Source organism: Camelus bactrianus, chromosome 18 (assembly GCF_048773025.1).
Source record: "Camelus bactrianus isolate YW-2024 breed Bactrian camel chromosome 18, ASM4877302v1, whole genome shotgun sequence".
NCBI classification, from domain to species: domain Eukaryota; kingdom Metazoa; phylum Chordata; class Mammalia; order Artiodactyla; family Camelidae; genus Camelus; species Camelus bactrianus.
Window position 1 is genome coordinate 29,065,978 of NC_133556.1, and position 19,189 is coordinate 29,085,166.

A 19,189-nucleotide genomic window follows, 5' to 3' on the forward strand; every position below is an offset into this window, starting at 1 on the left:
GGCAAGACACAAGGCTGCCTAGGTGGGAAACAACTCTAGCCACCCAGGGTTAGGAAGTGGGCCGCGTGATGCTGGGGACCAGGGCCCAGAGGGCGCCACAGGGCTGTGCTGAGGAGACTGTGTGCCACGTGGCTAACTAGCTCCTTTCCTCTAGTCTTTGTTTATTTTCCTCGTCTAAAATGATCTTTGTCATTGTTACCACCCCTGCCGCATCCCAAGCTCTGTTTCGCTGGCTGTGTTCTCAGCAGCGCTGGCTGGGAGACAGGTTCCTCTCCTGCAGAACCTCAGACTGTAGCTGGGCCGCATCCCTGAATCAGCAAGTGAGCACGTCATGCCTGGTGCTGCTCTGAAGCTTCTCACCTGACAGAAGTGCGGTGGGCACCCCACGCTACAGTTAGTAACTCTGAATGGCCAAGCCCAAGTGACTAGCAAGGATCAGGGTCCCACAGGCAGGTTTAGGATTTGGGGACCAGTAGAATTACAAATATAATTTTAGGAGATGCCTGAGGTGACTGCAGTTTTATTTGGCCAGATTAAAACATTAAAAAAGACAAACACAGAACCGCATCTTACGTGCTCTTCAGAAACCTCCCAACTTGCTTAGGAGAGATAGTCTAGGGAGAGAGGTGTCTGGTCCCTGACGTTCCCAACCAACTGCCATGAAGGTGACAGCGCAGGGACTGTCTCCTCCAGGGAATGGGAGCCTTGCTGCTCAGATGCTGCGTGTGGTCACTGCAGGGCAGGAAGTTGAGCTTGTTTCTAGAATGCTGAGCGGACTTCTTGGTAAGCCACTTAAGGCATTATTTTTGTGCCACAACAAACGAGGATAATGTGAAGCATAATGCAGTTTGTGCCTGAATTTCTGAGTAAAAAGTCACAAGACTCTTGCTCAAGGATGCTCGATAGGAGATGGAGAAGTGCTTCTGTGAGGCCTCGCCTGCCAGGCTCTGTGGGGCTGCTCTCTGGGTGAGAGTGTGTTGGTCGGGCTGCAGGTGGTGGGGCGGGCGGAGAGGTCTGATGACATTCCGCCTGGGAGCCATGCAAGTTAGGCGTCATCTTTCATCCAGAGGGTTTCCAGGAGATAGGAGGTCTCACTTTAAATGAAGGAATCACATTTGGACAACAGGCAGTTCAGGCAAGCCTCCTGCTGAAAATGGCCAGAAACGCTGGGAAATTTTTTTTTTTTTTTTTTAACCGGATTGAAGCCTTTGGAGAGCTAACCAAGCAGGAAGGAGTGGCAGCCCAGGTGAGGAGAAGGGAGCCCAGGGAGGCAAGCTGGAAAGTGGCTGGCCCTTGGCCTCCAGGGGCTGAGGCCGGCCTGGGAGGAAGGGGATCCTTCCCACCCACCCACCCTCGGAAGATGTATGTGTGTCAGTGTTGAGCTGCCAGCTGCTGGTCTGTGGCATGTTGGGATTTAGTAAGGAATGGGGGATGGACAGAGGACAGAGCCCTGTGCATCCCAGATGTGGGAGTGATGTGGCACTCTGGCCTTAGGAAGCGGGGCAGGTGGGCGAGTCTGGCACCTCCTCACCTTCCTAGGAGCAAGGCGGAGAGGTCGATGATGATGAGTGATATTTTCAAAGTGCCTGGGTGGACAAGTGTCTCTTCAAGATCCTGCTTTCAGTTCTTGTGAATATATGCCAAGAAGTGAAATTGCTGAACCATGGTAATTCTGTTCTAATTTTTAGGAACTACCGTACTGTGTTCCATGGTCACTGTACCATATTACATTTCCACTGAAAGCACACAAGTTTCCCAAGAAATAGAAAATGATTACCCACCAGAATTCTAACCCAGTGAAAATACCATTAAAGAATAAAGGGAAATCAAGAAGTTTCAGACCAATAGACACTGAGAAAATTGTCACCAGCAGCCCCTTACTGAGGGATGTATTTAGGGATATTCTTCAGGCAGAAGGAAAGTGCTCTCAGGTGGAGATGCCTTCTACAGGAAGGAAAGGGCAAGTATGTGGGTAACTCTAGGTGACCGTTGGCGGAAAAAAACAAGACTGATGATGATGATGATGTTATCTTGTGAGGTGTGAGACATACGTAGAATTAAATCCAGGTACCAGCAGCACATGGGTGTGGAGGAGATGAGTGGGGTTGATTTGGACGGTGTTAATTGGACTTGATGCATGAAGGGTACCTCTTGTGATCTTTACAGGAACCACTGAAAGAATAGTAAAAGGGTTATTACTTTATTAGAGGGAGGACAGGGAAAATAAATATTCCAAAAGAAGGTAAGAAAGAACAAAAGAAAACAGAAGAGATACGACAAACAGAAAGCAAATGACGAGATGGAGGGTCCTCTCTCAGTAACCACAAATGGACGCAGCAGGACCAAATGACGCCATTAAAAGGAAAAATGGCCAAGGTGGATCTGGAAGAGGCTGGCTGCTTACAAAGAACACACAAAAGTAAAAGGATCTAGGGAGGTTAAATGTGAAAGGATGGAAAGCCAAGACCTGCAAACAGCAACCCCAGAGAGCAGGCCACACGGAGGCAGAATGCGGGGTCCCGTCAGGTTTTATTCTGAGGACTCGAAAGATGCAGCAAAGCTCGAAGTTTCCCTAAATGCCTGTCTGTGTGCGGGGCGTGTCTGCACACGCAAGGAGCACACTCCTCCCAGTTCTGGTTCCCAGCTGTCTTGTAGGGAGCGTCCAGGTGTCCCCTGTGGAATTTCCTAGAACTTTATTGTCAGCTGGCATTGAAGGCCCAGCTGCAGGGCTGAGCAGAACCGTCTCCATCCTAAGAGCCAGCTTCACTGCCAGAACTTTAAAGAGGTGAACCCTTCCTTGACTGATAGCCCTTCCTCTTTCCTGTGCTGTCTTGTCTGGCTTTTTCTTCCCTTTGTGTCTGAGTGTGGAGCTCAAGTGGGATTTGCTCTGTCCTGGCAGCTGCAGATCTGCCTGGCGGGGATCCACGTTTTTCCTGCTTTTTGCCATAAAGGTGGACTTTCTCTACGCATGGAAGACACACCCAGGACCTGTTGGGGAGGAAGGCAGGCCATCTCAGATGTACTGGAGTTGAAGGCTTGGTCCTGCTCAATATGGTTCTTGCCACGTGGGGGAAGGTGAGGGCAGCCCGAGGGTGTGTGGGGTGTTGGCTGTGATGTCACAGGGATACTGAGACACAACCTAGAGCTCCCTGTGATGAGAGTTCCAGTACAGTGTTTGTGACAGTGACACTGTTGGTGGTTTTACTTTTTAAGTACCAGAGGAATGACTGTCATTTAGAAATAAAGTGACATTGCAGACTCTATCGTTTTGTCTGCTCCACATCAGCATAAACATGGGACCTAGGGATGGATTGTCCAGGTCTGAGAAGATGTCCCCATCCCTTCCCGTAAAGCCTTTAGATGTGGTGCGTCCTGAGAGCCTTTACAGCCCTGCCGCTGCCCTCATTTGCCCAGAATACATTAGTGGTCTCCGAGGATGCCCTCAGGCTGCAGTGGGTTGGTTAGAAAGACCCTGGTGACTGAGTGACTAACCCCCCCCACCCCTGGTGGCATGAGGTGACAAGCACCTGATCCTGAGCTGGTGGGTGAGTCACGAGCCACATCACCATCCACTGCCGTTGCTTCGGTGGAATAGGAGGAGCACTGTGGCTGCACTGTTGGTGTCTGTGGCCTTGGGAGCATGGAAGCTTAGGTCCCCAAGGGAGATGGCCTTGCTTGGTGGGGCCTCTCTCCAACCCAGCTCTGTCCTCTGTGTGACAGGCATCTGAGATACCTAGGGCTTGGGACTGCTCATTAAAGTGCCTTTTCCTGAGTTTGCACAGCATGAACTGGGCCTTCCAGAGGGTCTGTTCATCCAGAGGTGGGTGTCCACACGGGGCTGCGTTGACGTGGAAGCATTCTGGTTTCTTCTCTTTCCACTCCAAGGACACTCAAGTCCAAGGGACGAGGTGACTCAGCCTGGGTCCCCAGAGTCAGTGCAGGCTGCTGTTCACCAGCGCTGTGATCAGACATGAGGCGGGAGCTGGGGGGCACCCACCCAGGCTTGGTGGGCCCCCTGCGTGTCATAGCCTTCAGAGACCTCTCAGTCATTTCCCACCTTCACCGTGAGCTGTGGAGACTGACCGGTATTGTTGCCAAGGGAGGCTTCAGTGGGAGGGGGGAAGAGGCAGTGTGGGGATAGCAAGCACGCAGCAGCACAGCCTAGGCTCCAGGAGTGGGTGCGTGTGTGAGGGGAGTCAGGTGTGAGGAAGGATGGCATCTGAAAGCATTCAGAACAAGGTGGATTATTCAGTATGTAGTGCTGACAGCTGGCTCTCCATTTTGGTGCGAGGGAGTAGGTAGATTTTACAAGCACGTATTTCAGGTAAAAATCTAAATTAAAAAAAGCTATTGAAGCATTTCAGGAAAAATAGAGTAATATATTTATAATCTTTAATATATTTATAATGAGGAAGGCTGGCCTATGTAAGATACAAAGAAAATGTGTAAAGGAAAAGATTGGTAAATCTGATTTTGTAGAAATAAAAAAAGTTTTGTAATACCAAACTCAATGTAAATAGTTGAAAAGTGACATTTAGAGAGAAAATATTTTCACATATATAATGAGAAGTTAATAGAATATTTAAAAGGCGCCTGTAAATCATTAAGATACTCATAAACAGCCCAATAGAAAATGGACAGAAGGTACGAACAGATAGTTTAAAGAGGAAGAACTTGCAGGGGAGGGTATACCTCAGTGGTAGAGCGTGTGCTTAAGCATGCATGAGGTCCTGGGTTCAATCCCCAGTGCCGCCATTAAAATAAATAATAAAATAAAGGGAAAGAAATTTAAGTGACACCCCAGACTGGCCAGCCTGACTATCAACCAGGGAAATGCAAACTAAAACCAAGGGTTGGTTTCTGGTTCGGCACATGACGCGTGGTGGTGGTCCCAGCCATGGAGTGCTGGATGGTCACTACTTTTGGGAGGAAGTGGCCAGAGGACAGCATGACAGCCATTGTTAAGCCCGCGGGCCCCCCTCACCCACCATCCCCCATGTCTATCCTGGGACAGTTCTCAGACTTGTGTGTGAGAGTCCTGGGCAGCTTCAGGACCCTTGTGAAGGGGTCCTGGCTGCTGTGTCATCAGGCTCTTGTGAGAACCCCATGAGGTGGTGGGAGGGTGGGCTGGCTTTGTGGCTCGTGCACAAGTCTGCAGGCTCTGCTCTATGGAAGCAGGAAGAGCAGAACAGCTGTGGCCCGTATGCAGTTTCGTGCATTAAAAACAACCCCAGGTAACGCTGTGTGTCCACTTCCATGTCTGCCTGGACGCAGGAGAGATGTGGAAGATGCTGACCTCTCTGGGAAGAATGGTGGGGCTAGAGGCGGGGTGGAGATGCCTGCCCTTTCTGCTCTCTTTCCTGAATTGTTTGCATTTTTAGTTCAGGTATTAGGATATCAGGTGATTCTGGATTAATTTGAGAGGATGTTGTTTGGCAGCTGCTGACGTGCCGTCCTTGTTCACAGGTATGGATCCTGGCGGGAGCCCATCAACCCCTACTACGTCAACTCTGGCTATGCACTCGCCCCAGCCACCAGCGCCAACGACAGTGAGCAGCAGAGCCTGTCCAGCGATGCTGATAGCCTGTCCCTCACCGACAGCAGCGTGTAAGTACCCCTGCCTGGCAAGAGCAGCCCCTCTGAGTGGCAGCCTGGGCCAGCCCAGCAGGGCTGAGTTTGCAGAGGGTGTCTGGTGGTCCTCCCCCAGCTTGACGTCAGTGCATCTACGGTGCCGGGAGCATCATTAAAACCCCTAATGTAAACCAGAACCGACTTCCGCGTTAGTTGCTCCTCTCCAAGGCTGAGGCTGCTGGAACTTTTGGAAGGGGAAAGCCAAGGAGTGAGGTAGAGACAGGCTTCAGCGCTGCTGGGGACGGAGCCTTGGGCTCTAGGTCTCTCTGGTATTCGTGTCTGGGGTGCACATCCAGGGTAGGCCCGGGTGGTGATACCATGCTGTCCCCGAGGGCTGCACAGCTGTGCAGGGCATCTCCAGCCCATCCTGCTCTGTGCTCACCCCCTCTTAATGTAGAATGCATGTCATCCACTCACTGTGGCTCTGTGCCAGCCTCTTTGCCCGATGGCTCAGGGGCAGCCGCAAGGCTGCACGTCCAGGAGGTCTCAGGGGCCTCATGAGCAATATTGTGCCTCTACATCCCTCAATGGTGACAGTGAACTTCGTCTATCACTGTCCTCTCCAGGGAAGCCCTCCTTGTGGGAAGGGCTTGTTTTTGACACCTTCTTTGGCAAGTGGCTTTTGGGACCCCAGCAAGTGTCAGAAGTTTGATGGTGTCAGACATGCCCTTGTCACATCAGGGTGTTGCCTGTCTGCCTGCTGGGTCACATGGGGCCCTAACTTAGCCTCCCATGGGTGTCAGACTTGCCTCACTTTTGGTTGTAGCTGTTTCCTGTCTGAGCACTACTGAGGGGAAGGTTCTGGCTGGGCCCAGGCCCAGGGCCAGGGGGGTCAGCCTTTGGCTGTGAAGTGAGCAGGTTTGAGCCCATGTCTGCATCCACAGGTGTCTTATCCCTGCAAGAGCATGTGGGGTTGCGGCCCCAAAAGCTGTCAGTGGATCACAGGGACTTTGTCCCTTCTGGGTGTAGAGTCTGGAGGTCAGACAGCTTTATGTGAGGAGAATGCTGTTGATCCTGCCTTTGTAGGTGAGCATGCGTTCCCATGCTGGGACCTGCTCTGTGTGCTGTCTTCCCAGTTCGTGCCTTGCACTGCCTGTGTTTTTAAAAAGGGGCGTGCTTCCTGCCCTGCACCCTCTAGTGAACAGGACAGGTTGTCACGTGCTGTCTCAGAGCAGACTTAGGCGGCCCCTAGGCGGCCCCACATCATGCGTCTGGGACGGTTTCTCTCTCCCCTTTGGTGACCACGTGGTGTGGACATCATCCTGTCAGGTTGAGCCCATGTGTGATTTTCACATTCATCATTACATCCTCCTTTAGTTTGAATCTTTAATATAAAATGTTTTTAACAATTTCTTATTGGAAATCACTGGGGGTTTGTAACAGCATCTGCCATGAATATAAAGTTTGTATAAAAGAGTAACAGTGAGCTGCAGCCCCTCAGACCTCCAGGAGCAGCTGACAACATAAGATCTGTTTTCTCCTTCCCCGAGACTCTGTTACTACAATGAAAATTAATCTCTTCATTTTCTCCAGGAAAAGGACATATGTTTGCTAAAGGGAAGATCTAAAATTAAAAAATAATTTTCCCTGATATTCTGTTTATCTTGATTTACACTGAGACTCAGAAATACAGGAATAGGTAAGAATTTGGAATGTAAACTTGTGACAGACACTTGAATGTACATGAGGCAATAAATAGGATGGTGTATTTCATCTAAATTATTTTTGTTGGGGGCTTCTGCACTCAATAGCTCATCCATGTGGTGAAATGCTTCCCAGTCCACTGACTTGGGACGTGGATGTCTGAGGCCAGTGCCTGATCCTTAGAGATGTGTGGATTCAGGTGCCCAGAGTATATGAGAAACAGACAAGGGTGGTGGCTCAGGACACCTGAATAAACCCTAGGGCGTGTAAGTGCATTCAGATGCACTTGACTCTCTTGTGTCTTAATGACTATCCCCTTGAGCACTCTGTCCCCCACTGGATCGCTGAGCCAGCTGCACTGTGGCTCCTAAGCGGGGCTCTGACAGCCAGGGACACCGGGGCACCATCACAGTCTCTCTCTGCCCTGCTCTGAACCAAAGAACCAAAATGCACCCTTTTCACCCAGGCTGCACTCTGGGGTGTGATTTTAAGAGAGAATGTTGCAGCCCTGCCTGCCAACGAAGCCACTGAGCTGTGGGTGTGCATCTGCCCAGGATGTAGACCAGGACACACTGAGCACTGTGCTTGGGGCACTGAGGGGCTTAGTGGTGGCTTCACTAGGCTGTCCAGCAGTCAGTGCAATGAGACCAGAATTGCCATGGCTGTGTGTTCGCATCCTGCTGTCCAGTAAGAACACCACTGCTCTGCCAGGACCTTCCCTGAGGGCAGTGCTTGAGAAGAAGGTGAGGGGTCAGGAGGAATCACTGGCACAAATGTTCACTATACCCATCAGAAAACTGGGAGGTTGGGGTCTTTGGAGCAGAGGATTGGAAGAGCCGTCTTTTCCAGCTCTCGGAGAAGGCAGCTTACTGCAGGATCCTTCAGGGACATGAAAGCAGGGATCCAGACAAGGCTCCTGTTGACTGCTGTGCTCCCCAGAGTAGCTTTAAATAGCGGGAGAGTGCTGCAGAGCTTTTAGGGATGGCGTATTTACAGTGTGTCACCCATTAGATCTGGCCTGTCTCATGAATGAGTGCTTTAGTAATGTTAAAGGCAGTACAGAATTTGATTTATATGTTTATCATAATTTTCAAAAGGGTTTATAACTAAAACTTACATCAAGAAAACTAATTTGAGCATCCCTCAGAGAGATTACACTGCTTTACCAATGACCCTGGAAGAAAGCAGAGTATAGGAACCTTGGAAATCTTTTCCAACGTCATCGAGATTGTCTTGACCACCCATTTTGCAGCCCTCAAATGTTTCCAGCCCATTTAGAGCACTCTTTCTGGGTAGGCACACCATATCCTGCCCAGGCAACAAAGCAGGGGGCAGCAGGTGTTTTTTATAAAGGACCCTGTACCATCTCTGTCACATGTTCTTCCTCCACTTTAGAAATGTGAAAGTTGTTCTTAGCTGTCAGGCCTCAGAAAAGTCAGCTGCACCAGCCCTGCTCTGAGATGATAAAGAGCTCAGCTGAGCTTTGCTGAGCCGTTCTACTTGTGCTCACACTGGACTGTTTCTTCCCGACAGGGATGGAATCCCACCATACAGGATCCGCAAGCAGCACCGCCGGGAGATGCAGGAGAGCGTCCAGGTCAACGGGCGGGTGCCTCTACCTCACATTCCTGTAAGTTCTGCCGCCACAGCCTTCACTCTCCCTGCCTCCAAGCTGGGGCTCACCTGCCTCTCGGGCCCCTTTCCACCCATTCTGTGCACTGTTACTGGGCCGCCCGTGGCGCTGACCTGGCTTCCTGTGAGCTCGGCTCAGGTGCAGGCGTGGCGTGTGGTCCAGGCCTTCATGCCCTGTGGCGGATGGGCCTGCGCCCGCGCAGTTGGTTAGAAAGGCTGGGACTGCCCTCCACGCAGTCCTTCCCGTTGTGTGAAGTGAGGTGCTTCTCCCTGAGGTGGGAGAGTGGCTCTGAGCCTCTGCTGCCAGCTTGATGCCCAGGCCTGGCCAGACTGTGTCGGCTGGTGGCTCTGTTGGAAAGCCTGGCAGTGCCTCTCGGAGCCTTGCTCCTGAGTCTCCGAGCACTGCTTTGTGCAGAATGAAACCAGGCGTCAGCCTCCTTCAGAGCTGTCTCTGCTTCACCTCCTGGATAAAAATAGTGAGATGACAGTAGTTCTCCTGATTATGGGCCGGGGCGGAGGGAGGCTTCACAGAGCCCAGCTCAGGGCGGGGCCAGCAAGGAGCCCCTTTGCTGATGGAGGGAATGATGAGCTGCCTCATTTGGACATGTTGACTCTGAGCGGGGAATACCTTGGAGGGAAGATGAGGAAAGCTTACATAGGTCTAGCTCTGCCAGTACCTGCCACGCCCAAGGGGACTCATGTCTCCCTGGTGGTTTCCGTGCAGGGAGAGTGGGTGTTTCCTCAGGGTCGTTGTACACACCCACCCTGCATCCAGATTCCTTAGTCTTTTCGATTCTCTACAGATACTTTTTTTTTTTCATGTTTGAAGTATAGTTGATTGACAATGTTGTGTTGGTTTCTGGTGTACAGCAAAGTGAGTCAGTTATACATGTATTTTTTTTCATATTCTTTCTTTTTATAGATTATTATAAGGTACTGAATACAGTTCCCTGTGCTATCCAGTAAGACCTCGTTATTTATTTCATATAGTGTATATATGGTAGTTTGTCTACAGATACTTTGATTTCCAAATAAGAGAAAAGTGATTATTCATGGTTAAGAGGAGTGGATGTTGGTTCGTTCTTACTTCCTAGAAGAGCATTTTGTCATCTCCCAGCCAGCCCTCGGCACTAATGTGCTTGAACCAGGCACTGATGGTGTCTGCTTAGGGAAGACTGGAAGACACTGAGTAGTGTGTGTTTACGTGTGTGTGTGCACATATGTGTGAGCACAGGCATGTGCCTGCTTGCCTGCAGGTGGCCCCCTGGGGAGAACCCAAGCCTGGCTTGTGGCCACATGCATCTTCTCTGCTCTTCTCAGGGGACCAGGGCTGGGCAGGGGGCGCAGAAGAGGTACCTGAAAGTAAGGGCATGAGGGGACACGGGAGCTGCTCGAGGGGCCCCTGCTGGCTGAGACCCAGATGGCTGGAGCATTGGAGTGAGTGCTAGAGAGTGGCACTTATGGGCCAATGCTGACGTAGCAAAGGAGTTGAGAGTTTGGTGAAAGCAGGGTGTCTCCATCATCCCCGATTGCCTCTCACAAAGTATTTACTCCCAGTGGAGAAAAGTGAGTTTGCGGGAGGACCTGCCAGGCCCTCCTGAGTCAGTGACAGGACAGACCGGTGCTGCATCTGCAAGGACACAGCCTGAATTGAGAGCTGTTTTGCCCAAGAACTGGCCTCTAATTTTCAAAGGTCAGGGGTCTTGAAAGTCAAGGAAACACTAAGGCTTGTTCCACATGGAGGAGGCCTGAGCACCAGCCCGGCTGAGGGGGACACCCAGGGTCCGGACGTGCTTGTGTCAGGATGTCCTCTTTGTAGGAAACCCACCAGCGAGTCCAGGGGGCAGGACCCCAGGCAGCTTCCTGTCAAAGATTCAGAAACAACGTTCTTTGTGTTGGTCTTGCAGTTTGTCTGCAAGTTTGAAATTTTTTTCAGAATAAGGACTTTTTTATTTGAAAAATTAAACAATATTAGATGAAACCTAAAAAGAAAATTGATGAGCTGGAACAGAGCCGGGGAGAGTCTTCTCAGAACACGGCGCAGAGAGAATAAGGGAGGGACCAGAGCCAAAGGTGTCACTGGGAGAAGCTTCCAGAAGTGAGAAAAGTCTCCCCCACAGGTTCTGGATGGTCAGGGCTAACTCAGCAGGGAGGTGGAGTGCAGAGAGGCCCTTCAGGCTTCCTGCCAGGTGGCTCAGGGTCTGTGTGTGGGCACTTAGACCGAACCCAACCTGAGTGGGGGTCCTGCATCCCTCGGAGGATCTGTGTCTCCCAGCCCCATGCTTTGAGCACAGGCTCGAGGAAACGGACATGCTGAGTGGATGGTGAGCATGAGGAGAAATGCATCGCCAGCTGACTTGTAGCCTGGGGGCTTCTTCTGGAGCCCCAGTGCTGCAGGCGGCTGCAGGGACTCGGAGAGGGCAAGTCACAGGGAGGAGCTCTGCCCCGATGCCATCGTTTGGGAGCACTGGATGGTGGCTCATGCTCAGCCTGGCCATGTAGTTGGGGCAGAAGGTGCAGTGTGAAGTTCAAGGTGAAGAGACTCCACCCTTCGTCCGTCATAACTCAGGTGGACTCCTCCAACTTAAAGGACGAGAACGCTGCTTCCCTTCTCTGCTCACCAGGGTCGTGTCTTCTGTGGCTTGTGCCCCAGGAGCCCTACACATTTCTTTATCAGACCTGACACCAGGTGGTGGAGGCAGGTCCAGTGAGCCGGGGCGCAGTTGGGCAGACCAGCTGTGTGGGCTTCTCTGCTATTGCAGATCATTTTTTGGGAAATGGCATTTCTCGGGCGGTCTGCTGCATTCTGCAGTCCTCTCTGGGAGACTCCAGGGGTTTTGGGGGCCGGTGGGGGGAATGTGTACAGGTGACAGAGGTGCCAGCATGTGGAGCCAGTGGCCTCCAGTCACAAAATATCCAGTCCTGAAATCATTAAAGCTGAGAGAGGGTCCTCTTCTTTTCCTTTTTGGCCTTTTTAATTCTTCAGAAGTTTCACGTTTTTATTTACTTGAATTTTTTTCCTTTGCGTGTTTTTTTTTTATTTCTTCAAAGCTGGAAAGGTTACCATTCTTCCATAAATTTGATAATTATTGTAACTTCTGACCGCTTTCCTGTTTTTGGAATCGCATCTGTGCAGCCTAGAGGCTGTTTTCCAGAATGGACTCACTCAGCGGGTGTGTGTCCGGCTGCAGGGTCGAGCCGTCCTGCGTGCCCTCTCACCATGTGGCCTGGCCTCCTCGAGAGCTCTCCCTTCTGCTCTTGCTTGGCCAGAACCATGAGCTCTCGCCATCTGGACACCCTGCTGTCAGCTCAGCCCCGTTGCTCTCTGCTCCAGCTCTCTTGGCCTCCAGGCCTCTCTGGCTGGCCAGCTTGGTGGGACAGGGCTGGCCTCAGGTCCTCTGCTATCCAGACGCCTGGCCCATGAAGACTCCTTCCAGGGTCTCGACCTCTTGGCCATCCCACTGCCCAGTCCTCCAGGACCATCTAGAAGCACTGGACACCCTCACTGCCCCTCCTTAGGTCTGGCCTCCTTGGCTCTAGGACAACCCCCTGCCTGGCCTTCTGCACCAACTTTTTCCACCTCTCAAGTGTTGGCCTCTGCTCGCACTCAGCCCCTTCCCTCTCCAGGCCCCTCTCAGATTTTTGTGGCCACCTCTGAGTCCGTCATGATCAGCATCAGCCCCACCCATTTGTCTCTGAGCCCCTCAGGTAACGTTCTTACCTAAACCTACACGTTTCTGAGGAATCAGGGACTCTTCTTACTCCTGTTTTCTAGATGAGAAGTGGGTGTGCAGAGTCAGGACCACATCCAGAGCCCACTGACGGGAGGGTTTCCATCCCCATCCTGTGCCTTCCCACCTGGTCTTTAAGTCTGAAGGCCAGGGTTCCTGATAGCCAGTCGCCCCCCAGAGGTCTGAGACGTCCTGCATGCCATCCTGTCCCCAGGCCCTTCTAGACCCACCCTCTCTTGGGCCTCCCCTCCCTACCCCAGCGTCCTCCTCATGGCAGCACCCCTGCTGCTCCCATCCCCCTTCACTTAGTCCTTGGTGGCTTAGGTTTTTTGAACACATTTTGCTCTAAAGAACATTATTAGGATAGCTGATGAAGTTGAAATAAGGTTTCTGATAACAGTACTGTAACAAGATTGTCCTATGGTTAGGTACAAGAATGTTCTTGGTCTTTGTTAAAGATACTCAGTGTTCAGGTGTTAACAGGCATCATGTGTGCAGCATGTTCTCTGCTGGCTCAGGAGCAGTACAATGACTGCGGGAGAACTGACAGTGTTGCCAATGATGGCAGGTGGGGTCTAGGCGAAATTTGCATAGGAGTCCTTTGTGCTCCTCCTGTTTTTAATTTGAAATTATTTCAAACAAAGCTATATCCCCCAAGAAAAGTTACAAAAGTTTTGCCATACAATACATGGTAGAATTACCATTCTCTGAAAAGGAGAGCCCTCTATAGTCCCACCTCTCCTCTGACTTTGCCTGTGCCTGAATTTTGTGTCCCTCTTCCAGAGCCTGGTCAGCATACACCTGCATGTCAGGGCTGCTGCCCCCTTGTTTGTAGGACAGGCTCTGCAGGGAGCTGCCAGTCCTTCAGGCCAGAGGGCTTGTCCTCCTCCTCAGTGGTCTTCGTTGCTCTCCCTGCCCAGACGCCTCTGCCTCAGGCCCCGGGCCTCCCTGGGTCCTGGCCTGGCCAATCACATGAGAAGTGCTTCTCCAGGATAGTCTGGAGGCCCTGAGTCTAGGACACATCTGGGCTCAGGGCACCAGAGTGGCCTGCTGGACACTGCCTCGTGGCCTCTGCCTCAGAGACTGAGCTCCTGCCCTGCTCAGTGTCTGGACCCGTGGTGTCCACTGTGTTCCCACTGCTGGGTCAGTGCTGGGTGAAGGGACAGTGTACTGACAAGAAAGGAGGCAGGGAGGAAGTTGATTCCCAGGTGGAAGGGGAAAAGTAAACACTCGCTCTGAGTAAAATTCAGATGCCACATGTTCTCTGCTCACCCACAGCGGGGCCGGGGTGGGGCTGCCTTGGCTGGGGTGCAGGTCCACACTGCGTGGGCTGACCAACCGTGTCCCTTGCAGCGCACTTACCGAATGCCAAAGGAAGTCCGTGTGGAGCCCCACAAGTTCGCCGCGGAGCTCATCCACCGCCTAGAGGCCATCCAGCGGACGCGGGAGGCCGAGGAGAAGCTGGAGGAGCGGCTAAAGCGTGTGCGGATGGTGAGTGGGTCCCGGCGGGAGGCCAGGCCAGGTCTCTGAGTTGGGTCATTACACTTGGTTAAGTTTAGGGCCCCTTGGACCCTAAGGTGCTCCCTTCAGGTCTCCTGAGCACCGCCTACCCCGCTGGATTGCACACTGACTCCCGACACCTCTGACCCCCTCTCAGGGGCTAATCAGGGCCTGCTCTCCTGTGACGCCCGCCCCCACGCCCAGGCCTGGCCTGTACTCCTGGCTCACTGTGTGCCGGCACTCCCTCCGCCAAGCTTGTCCGGCAGTGTCCCATGTGCCCCCTTAGCATGTGGAGCTGAGATGCCCCTCACATGCACTGCCAGTTCTGGGTGGTGGTAGCTAAGTGGAGCGTTCATGTGTCAGGAAGGGCCAGAGGCTCCCGCTTGTCACCTCTGAGGGCAGGATGGCTTTTCAGTCTGGGCACAGGCTCTGTTCAATGAAACATTGGATGCTAAGAAGTTTCATAATATTTGTAATTTATGTGCTTTAATACTTTTTTGCCCATAATTGCCAGAAGATTCTTGCTTTTGTTGCCCTGGGTGTCATCTTATAAGATGTGCTTCACACGTTGGGGACGCTGTCTGAGTTGCTGGTGACAAATGTCCCTTGCAGTGCCCGGTCCTTCCTGGACTCCGTGGGCCTTGGTGTCACTGGCACACAGGCCTTTGATTTTTCTTTAGATCAGGGATCCATTCTCTTCTCGATAGGTTTGTCCTACAACTGAAACTCAAAAATGTGATGTTTTTTGAAGGAATTATTTCCCCACCTGATCATCTGATGTTCCTGTTTAAAATACAGAACCTGAGCCCCACTCAGACCCTGTCAGCACCCTTGAGAGGACCCTGCTGTTCCAAATTACATGTCCTTTAGGTGGGCTGGGGGCACCTGAAGTCTGAGGCCCTGCCATAGGGTGGGCGTGGGGCATAGTGGGTGGTCACACCTGGCGGTCTCCTTTCCTGCTGCCTGTGCCCCACAGCAGCTGTCCTGGGCTCCACATCTCCTGGATGTCACTCTGAGCCCTGAAACAAGGGGCCTGGTTCCCCTCTTCTTCCCCCTACTTGGAGACAACAGGCAGATTTCAAATAGCGTGTCAGACCTGGGATTCATAGCAGATACGAGATAGGTAGGTGTGGTCATACAGACCTGAAAGTGAGGTCGCAGCCTGGTGGCAGTGCGTGCTGGGAAGTGACCGGCATGAACGTCTCACGTGCTCGTGTGCACATACGTCCCCTCTCCCTCCCTCCCTCATGGCCACCAAGTGACCCTCCTGTGGGCAGTGAAGGTGCAGCTTGAGGGCTTCGCCTGAGCTGTCCAGCTGTCCTCTCCACCGTCCCCGTGATTCAGTGATCTCCCCGAGATCACCCGACAGAAACCCACCACGTTGGGTTCCACTGACTTCGTCTCACTATTTGGGGGAGGGAGTGGCTGCGGGCACTGGCTGTGTGCTTGCCGAGGAGCTCTTATCTGGGGTCCATCGGAGGCCTACTGAGTTAGAAGCATAGTTTACCATCCTAATGGCCTTCTCTGAAAAAGCAAATCAAAACAGTTTCCATGAAATACAGGGAGCCTTGGTGGGAGCTCAGTCCCAGGTCATGTGTGTTGAGGCCGATCTTTACTTGCCCAGTAGCGTTTCCACAGACACTGCCTCTCTGAGCAAGGTTGCCCTGAGCACATCGCTGTTAACAACTCTTATGAAATAGCGTGTGCACCCTTTTGTAAAAGAAGTTTAAGAAAGTGCGAATTCACCACCTTTTCACTACAGAATTGAGCTATTGGAATCATTCCATCAAGTGTTTAGTCTTGGCTCAGGGGCTGTGTGTACTTACGGTCCTGGCGGGTCAGCGTTGTGGGTGGGATGTTTTACAGCGGCTAAGACTGTAGGTGTTGTGTGTGCTCTTCTGACATCTGAGTCTTAGACTTTCTCTCCGTGGCATCCCCGGCAGGTGCACTACAGCTGTGCCTGGAGCCCACAAGCTCTCAGGAGAGGGGCTGGACCCAACTGTGTTCTCTGACTTAACAGAAAGTGTTCACACGAATAGCCCCTTGTGTTTCTCTAGTGTCGATTCAGGAACTCATTGGCGGGCACAGGGCCTCAAGCTCAGGTGGGCTGCCACATGCAGTGGCCTCTGATCATGAGAGCCTGGCCTCAGGCCCACGGCTGCCCCAGCTGGTCTGTTCCCATGGGCGTCCCTCAGTCCCCAGGGTGTGGCAGTATGCCAAGCACCTGGCAGTGCAGTCTCAAGTCTGTTACTAGGTGTGATTTCATAAGCTGTATGAGTCATGCTATACATTATAAGTGATAGTCCTTTCTGAAGAGAAATAGCTACAGATTTTTTAATTACAATTTTTTTGAATATGGATTTTTTAATGACTTACTTTCATTGTAAAATTGGGAAAATAAAGACAAGAGAAAATGAAAACTAATAGCTGAACAGTTACATAAATCTATTACATTTTAAAACCCTAAAATGGAATTTCTTCACATGCAGAGCTATTAAGAAAATAGATCCCCAGGAGTCTGGAGGTTCCCTCTTGCTTACTGCTGCCTTAGGGATAAATAGCATCAACACTCCGGTGCCCCTGGGAGGACTTGGCATAAAGTCTCCCGGAGTCCCCAGCCCCTCATCCCAAAAGCACAAGGGTCAAGGTGGGGACACAGGATGGGATGTGGGAACCTAGGGGCCTGAGTCTCTGTGGGGCAGCTCTGAGCAGTGCCCACAGGGTGAGTGTCCCTTCCATCCATCCTTTCCTCCTCCTCTGTCCTTTTTGGTGCCATTTTCCACCCTGAGGTGCAGCTCCCACAGCTGCCTGCTTGTCCACATGACATTTAGGTGCTTGTGCACCAGTGAGAAATTCTGTGGTCACTTTGGAGATTTATTGATGTTAAAGTGCAGGATAGCTTGGTTGCCCGCTGTTCTCAGTTATGACCACGTTACTCAACATTCTAGTTTGGAGAACTCAAGAAGACAAGAAAATTAATGTGAGATGTATTTTTTGGAATTAAAAGTGATCAAATGTTTATGTTTACACATAGGGTTATGGAAACTCTTAGAGTGTCAAAAGGAATTCAACTAGTTTGATGTGAGAATTTATTAAGACACATATAGCAAGGTAAGCAAACACCGAGAGCTCTTCTGTACAAGGGCAACGTTCCTTTTGAAAATATAATTGAAAATAGAAGATCGATGAATAGGAAAGCTCAACTGAAAAAACACAGAATTGTCATTGAGACATAGAAGGAAAGGGAACCAGTGCCAGGCTTCCTGGAGGTCTGTGCCTGTGCCTCTCACATCCTGTGTCCTCGTCTGTCTGTGCTGCCTGGCCAGGGCCCAGCAGTGCCGCCTGGGACTCCACAGGGACAGAAGAGGCTCTAGGAGTCGTCTTGTTTGGGCGGCCCCTCCAGCCCGTTGTTGGGCCCTGCCTCATCCTGGGCTCTGGGCTTCTGGCCCTCAGGACAGCGCAACCAGGCTTCTTTGTCTGTTGTTTGCCTCCTCAAGCACGGGGTGTCTGTGGTGCAGCCAGTGCTAAGAGGTGATGGATGGCCTTTTCCCTACAGGAGGAGGAAGGCGAGGATGGCGACATGTCCTCTGGTCCCCCAGGGGCCAGTCATAAGTTGCCTTCAGCAGCAGCCTGGCACCACTTCCCGCCCCGCTACGCGGACGTGGGCTGCGTGGGGCTGCGGGACGCACACGAGGAGAACCCCGAGAGCATCCTGGATGAGCATGTGCAGCGAGTCATGAGGACGCCCGGCTGCCAGTCACCAGGGCCCGGCCACCGCTCCCCAGACAGTGCACATATGCCCAAGATGGCGGGGGTGCTGGGGGCCGCAGGGCCCGGGCATGGGAAGCACGGGCCCAAGTTGGGGGCAAAGCTGGACTCAGCTGGCCTGCACCTCCACAGACACAGCCACCACCATGGCCACCACAGTGCAGCCAGGCCCAAGGAGCCAGCCGAGGCTGAGGCCTCCCGCCGGGTCCAGAGCAGCTTCGCGTGGGGTCCAGAGCTACACGGCCACGTGGCCAAGCCCCGCGGCCATCTGGAGAACTTGGGCTCCGCGCCCAACGCCAGCGACAATCTGGCCTACAGGTGAGTGTTTGCAGCAGCCCGCACTCTGAGACTGATGGGATTGCGGTTCCTTCATCCTATGTCTGTGTCAGTAAAAGCTGCACCTGTCTCCCAGGAGGAGGGGTTCAAAGTGAGAGACTGTGTCTTCTGTGGACTCTGTTTAGTGACCTTTAAAGGTCATTAAACCGAAGTCACCACAGAGACTGCAGGCATGTGTACCTGGGTGTGCTGGCCACTGAGGCTCCAGTCCTGAAATGTGGTTAGATCAGATGCGCCTGTTTCAAAGAGAGGTGTCTGGGTGAGGAGGAGGGACCGGGCCCTGGATGCCAGCACTGGGCGGGTGGCCTGGGCCAGGAGGGCAAAGGACCGTGCTACAGCCTGGCCCTTGGCTCCAGCCCTCCCAGCCCATGCTGGACACCTGCCTTCCCTTCCTGCCATAGAGTTAGCCCGAAACACCCTGTCAGCCCTGCAGGGCTGGGGCAGAGGCCGTGAGAATGCGTCAATTGGTCAAGGCTTCCAAGTTCGAGGTGGGGTCCCTCCCGGGCTGTCCTCCCTGAGCCATACGGGTCAGAGGTCAGCTGGAGTCAACAGGTATCCTGGGTCTTGCTCTTACAGTGGAAAGGTGGCCACAACCTCTAAAAGAAATGCTAAGAAGGCCGAGTCAGGGAAGAACACCAACGTGGAGGCACCAGGCCCCTCAGAAGATGCGGAGAAGAACCAGAAGATCATGCAGTGGATCATCGAGGGCGAGAAGGAGATCATCCGGCACCGGAAGGCCGGCCATGGGTGAGAGGCAGCAGGACTCAGGCCCCTGACCTGGGCATGGGCACCAGAGTGTGGAGCCGACACGCCAGCCTCTAGAGCTGCTCTGAGCAGCTGGTCTTACTGCAGACCCTGTGCTACGGAAACAAGAGTTCTGTGGAATCAGGTCCAGTCTGTGGCAGCGTAAGGTCAATGCTGTGGGTCCTGTGGTGGGGTTGGGGGTT

The 19,189-nt window shown here is 52.5% G+C and overlaps 1 protein-coding gene across 2 annotated transcripts in view; it reads left to right on the forward strand.

The window, feature by feature from the left end:
• Positions 1–19,189, forward strand: part of AXIN1 (axin 1) — a 58,635-nt gene that overhangs the window by 32,107 nt on the left and 7,339 nt on the right. For both annotated transcript variants that reach the window (XM_010950900.3, XM_010950901.3), the window contains exons 3-7: positions 5,467–5,607; positions 8,809–8,905; positions 13,992–14,129; positions 17,695–18,224; positions 18,819–18,989. In XM_010950900.3, the coding sequence (XP_010949202.1) occupies positions 5,467–5,607; positions 8,809–8,905; positions 13,992–14,129; positions 17,695–18,224; positions 18,819–18,989 (1,077 nt within the window). The remainder of the gene's footprint in view (positions 1–5,466; positions 5,608–8,808; positions 8,906–13,991; positions 14,130–17,694; positions 18,225–18,818; positions 18,990–19,189) is intronic.